Source organism: Neomonachus schauinslandi, chromosome 3, assembly GCF_002201575.2.
Source record: "Neomonachus schauinslandi chromosome 3, ASM220157v2, whole genome shotgun sequence".
NCBI classification, from domain to species: Eukaryota; Metazoa; Chordata; class Mammalia; order Carnivora; family Phocidae; genus Neomonachus; species Neomonachus schauinslandi.
The window spans coordinates 113,076,363-113,080,067 of NC_058405.1; the positions used below are offsets into that span (position 1 = coordinate 113,076,363).

At 44.9% G+C, this 3,705-nt stretch overlaps 1 protein-coding gene across 1 annotated transcript; it reads right to left on the reverse strand.

Annotated features, from left to right (window-relative positions):
* Position 1: 1 nt before the first annotated feature.
* Positions 2 to 880, reverse strand: LOC110592115 (ADP/ATP translocase 2-like; the record flags this gene model as incomplete). The annotated part of the gene is made up of 1 exon (XM_044913609.1): positions 2 to 880. A coding segment is annotated over exon 1 (879 nt), but the record flags the coding sequence as incomplete, so codon positions are not given.
* Positions 881 to 3,705: the final 2,825 nt, after the last annotated feature.

Consider the following 3,705-nt stretch of genomic DNA (forward strand, 5'->3'; position numbering starts at 1 on the left):
TTTCATCATACAAGACCAGCACAAAAGCACCACCCATGCCCTGAGAACACTGGACCACGCCCCCTTGAAAAACCGCTTTGGCTCCTTCATCACGAGCGATCTTCCTCCAGCAGTCTACTGTGCCTGTGTACGTGATGTCAGTTCCTTTGCGCCCTGACTGCATCATCATTCGGCGGCGAACAGTGTCAAACGGGTAGGACGTCAACCCAGCAACCGCTGTGACGGATTGTGCGATCATCCAGCTGATGAAGATGTGAGTATTCTTGGGATCTGGAAGCATCCCCTTTGCGGTGTCATAGATACCGAAGTAGGCAGCTCGGTAGATGATAATGCCCCACACAGACACATTAAAGCCTTGGAACAGGCCCTTAATCCCATGAGATTTGTAGATCTTAACGAGGCAGTCACCGAGGCCTCTGAATTCCCTTTCAGCTCCAGCTTTGCCCACATCGGCTGCTAGCTGGGTATGGGCAAAATCAAGAGGATACACAAAACACAAGGACGTGGCCCCAGTGGCACCACCTGACGCCAGATTCCCAGCAAAGTAGCGCCCAAACTGGGTTCTCTTGTCCACACCACCCAGGAAGATCTGCTTGTCTTTATCTTTGAAGGAGAAGTTGAGAGCCCGGGTGGGGAAGTATCTGATGACATTGGCCAGGTTACCGCGCCAGAAGGACGGGACTCCCTGCTCCTTGGGGATGCGAACCACACAGTCTATAATGCCCTTGTATTGCTTATCTGCGGTGATTTGCTTGCTGGCATGCTGCACCTGAACCAGCAGCTTGACCCGCTCGATGGGCGCTACCGCCATCTTGGAGATGGCCTCGGCCACTCCACCTGCCAGGAAGCCCTTGGCGAAGGACACAGCAGCATCTGTCATGAGGTTACCTTTTTCTTGATATAAGGTTCGCTTGGATCCTGTAAATCTTTGCTTTCCAGAGTTAACAAAGTTGATTCTAAATTTTTTGCTTAATTTTCTGATGTCTCTGTGGAGCACTGGGTCCTTGGAGCTGCCTAGTCCACGATTTCCATTGACATGTGGCAGCTATACTTTTGCCCACCTCTTTATATGTAACCTTCATCATTCACATTGTTGTGGGTACAACTCTTGCCACAGCATAGAGTTGTGTGTAGCTTTTAATAGTCATTTGAGCCCATTTCCATGTTTTGATATGAGAGATATGTTTTGTCTCAGTTATTTTATATTACTTTATGTTTAATGTTTGTATGAATGTTATGTGTGTGTATGCATATTTGTGTATATGTTCATTTCATTACGTGGTCTGCTTTCTTTGTTCATTTTGTTGTGGTGGTTCTCTTTGTGTTTAGGAAGGCTTCCATATCTTGTTCCCTTTGCATGCATATCTTTTTTTTTTTTAAAGATTTTATTTATTTATTTGACAGAGAGATAGAGATAGAGCACAAGTAGGCAGAGAGGCAGGCAGAGGGAGAGGGAGAAGCAGGCTCTCCGCTGAGCAGGGAGTCCGATGCGGGGCTCGAGCCCACGACCCCGGGATCATGACCTGAGCCTAAGGCAGCTACTTAACCAGCTGAGCCACCCAGGCGCCCCTGCATGCATATCTTTATGTAATACCCTTAGTTCTTTCTTTTTGGTTCCCTACTAGGAATAACAATTTAATTAACTTGTGTCATCCTTGCCTTGCTGACCCTCTCTTCTCCAACACCCAGTTTAATCAGTAATACATTTCTTTATTTTTACCTTTTTATACTAAAAATACTTAAGCTTACATTACTATAAATGATGTCCTTTGTTCCCAGCTATTTCACATGAGACTGTCACTATGCTTATTTTACTCCCTACTTTAACTCCCATTTTTGCTAGTTTTATCATTTAAACATTGTTGGAACGCATAACATTAACCCCTATTCCCACCTTTGCTTTAATTATTATAGTTTTTTAATACTTTTTAGTATTTTGTAGATTTAAGATAACATTTTCTAAGTAACCTTAGTTATTCTTGCAACTTTTCTTTCCATATGAATTTTAGAATCAGTTTCTTAGGTTCTAAGAAGAACTCTGTAGGCAAGTTGCTTGGAATTGTATTGCATCTTGGATAAACTGGCTGGAATCTACCCAGATATATTTTTGCATATTTGTTGTTAGTCTTACCACCAGGTATGGTTTTTGTTGCTATTGTAAATTACTTAGAAAACCATGATCTCTCCATTCATCTATTGTGTATTTTTTCCATAACATCGACAGATACCCTGACCTTCACTTGCTCTCCTTGCTCCTCTCTGCACTTACCTCCAAGTGGTTACCTATGCCCTGTCCCCTCGGTGTGGCTCACACACTAAATGCCGCAGGCACTCATCACATGAATACTCGCCCTCTCAATGCTGGCCAGTCCTCCCACTAACCAATCTGTTTTAAGGGCCAAGGTTATACTTTTCAGTCTCTTCTGATCCTCATGTTTTAATAAGTGCCCCTGTTTTAGGCTGTGGTTTGGTCCAGGCAGGTATTAATGGAACCCTGAGCTGGCAGTGGAGATGGGGTCAAGACATGACACAATACTGAAGGAGAACTTCCAGCCCATGACAAATGGTGAAACATAGGAAGCAAGGAAGGGAGAAGCACTATGATTTTCCTCTTCCTTCAGACTCTTGGGGTTGTGTACCAGAGGGCTTTTGCTTTCCACTTCATGCTCTCAAGGTAGGAGGGCCAAAAACTCACTTCAGAAGGTAACACTGTCTCCCTCAATTCCCTGTCCTTCCCACAGCTCTCCAACTCCACCCTGTTCTGCATTGACAGTCCCAACATCCCTTGGTTCTCTGGCTGTTTGCTGCCTTCTAACAATGAGATCCTATGCCTGATACCCTGTGGATGCCTCATGAATGCTATGTGACCAAATGAATGACGACTATTGCATGTTAATGTCTTTGTAACCTCTAGGACAGGTCAAGATTGTACAATTATGCCCAAAACATATTTGGCACCAGTGTGGCTAATAAACCCATACATTAGAGCTGAATGTGTTGAATCCATGGCAGGCCAGGCTCTCTCTTGCCTCTAGGCCTTTGTGTGTGCAAATTTCTCAGCTAGAAAAACTGTCCTCTGCCCTCAGCCCCTCCTTGGGTTGCTAACATTTACACTCCTCGAGGAGACCTTCTCTGACGAGCCCCTTCCTTCCTTCCTTCCTTCCTTCCTTCCTTCCTTCCTTCCTTCCTAAAGTTTATTTTATTTTTTTAGTAATCTCATAACCAATGTGGGGCTCAAACTCACAACCCATGAGATCAAGAGTTGCATGTTCTTTCTAACTGAGTCAGCAAGGAACCCTATTTTTTTTTTAAATAAGCTCTATGCCCAACATCAGGCTTGAACTCATGACCCTGAGATCAAGAGTCACATGCTCTACGGACTGAGCCAGCCAGGGGCCCACAACACTTGCACTTTCATCAGTAAACTCATCCGCTTCTAAGCTCTTTGAGGACAGGGAGGGACCTCAGTGCCTTGTAAGCAGTGCCTGGCACATACTAGGCACCAAAATACAACTTGTTGGACGGAATGAATCGGATTGCTTCCATCAAAGGGAAGAGAGAGCTGTTCCCTTTTTCAAAACAGTCCTTCTGGACCATGTAGAGTGTTCTCTTTCCTGTCTTAAGAGAGCCCTCCACTACGGGGTCCCACCCCCAGCTCACTAGAGGATGTGACCCAGGACTTCAGATGACATAAGCATGGAAACC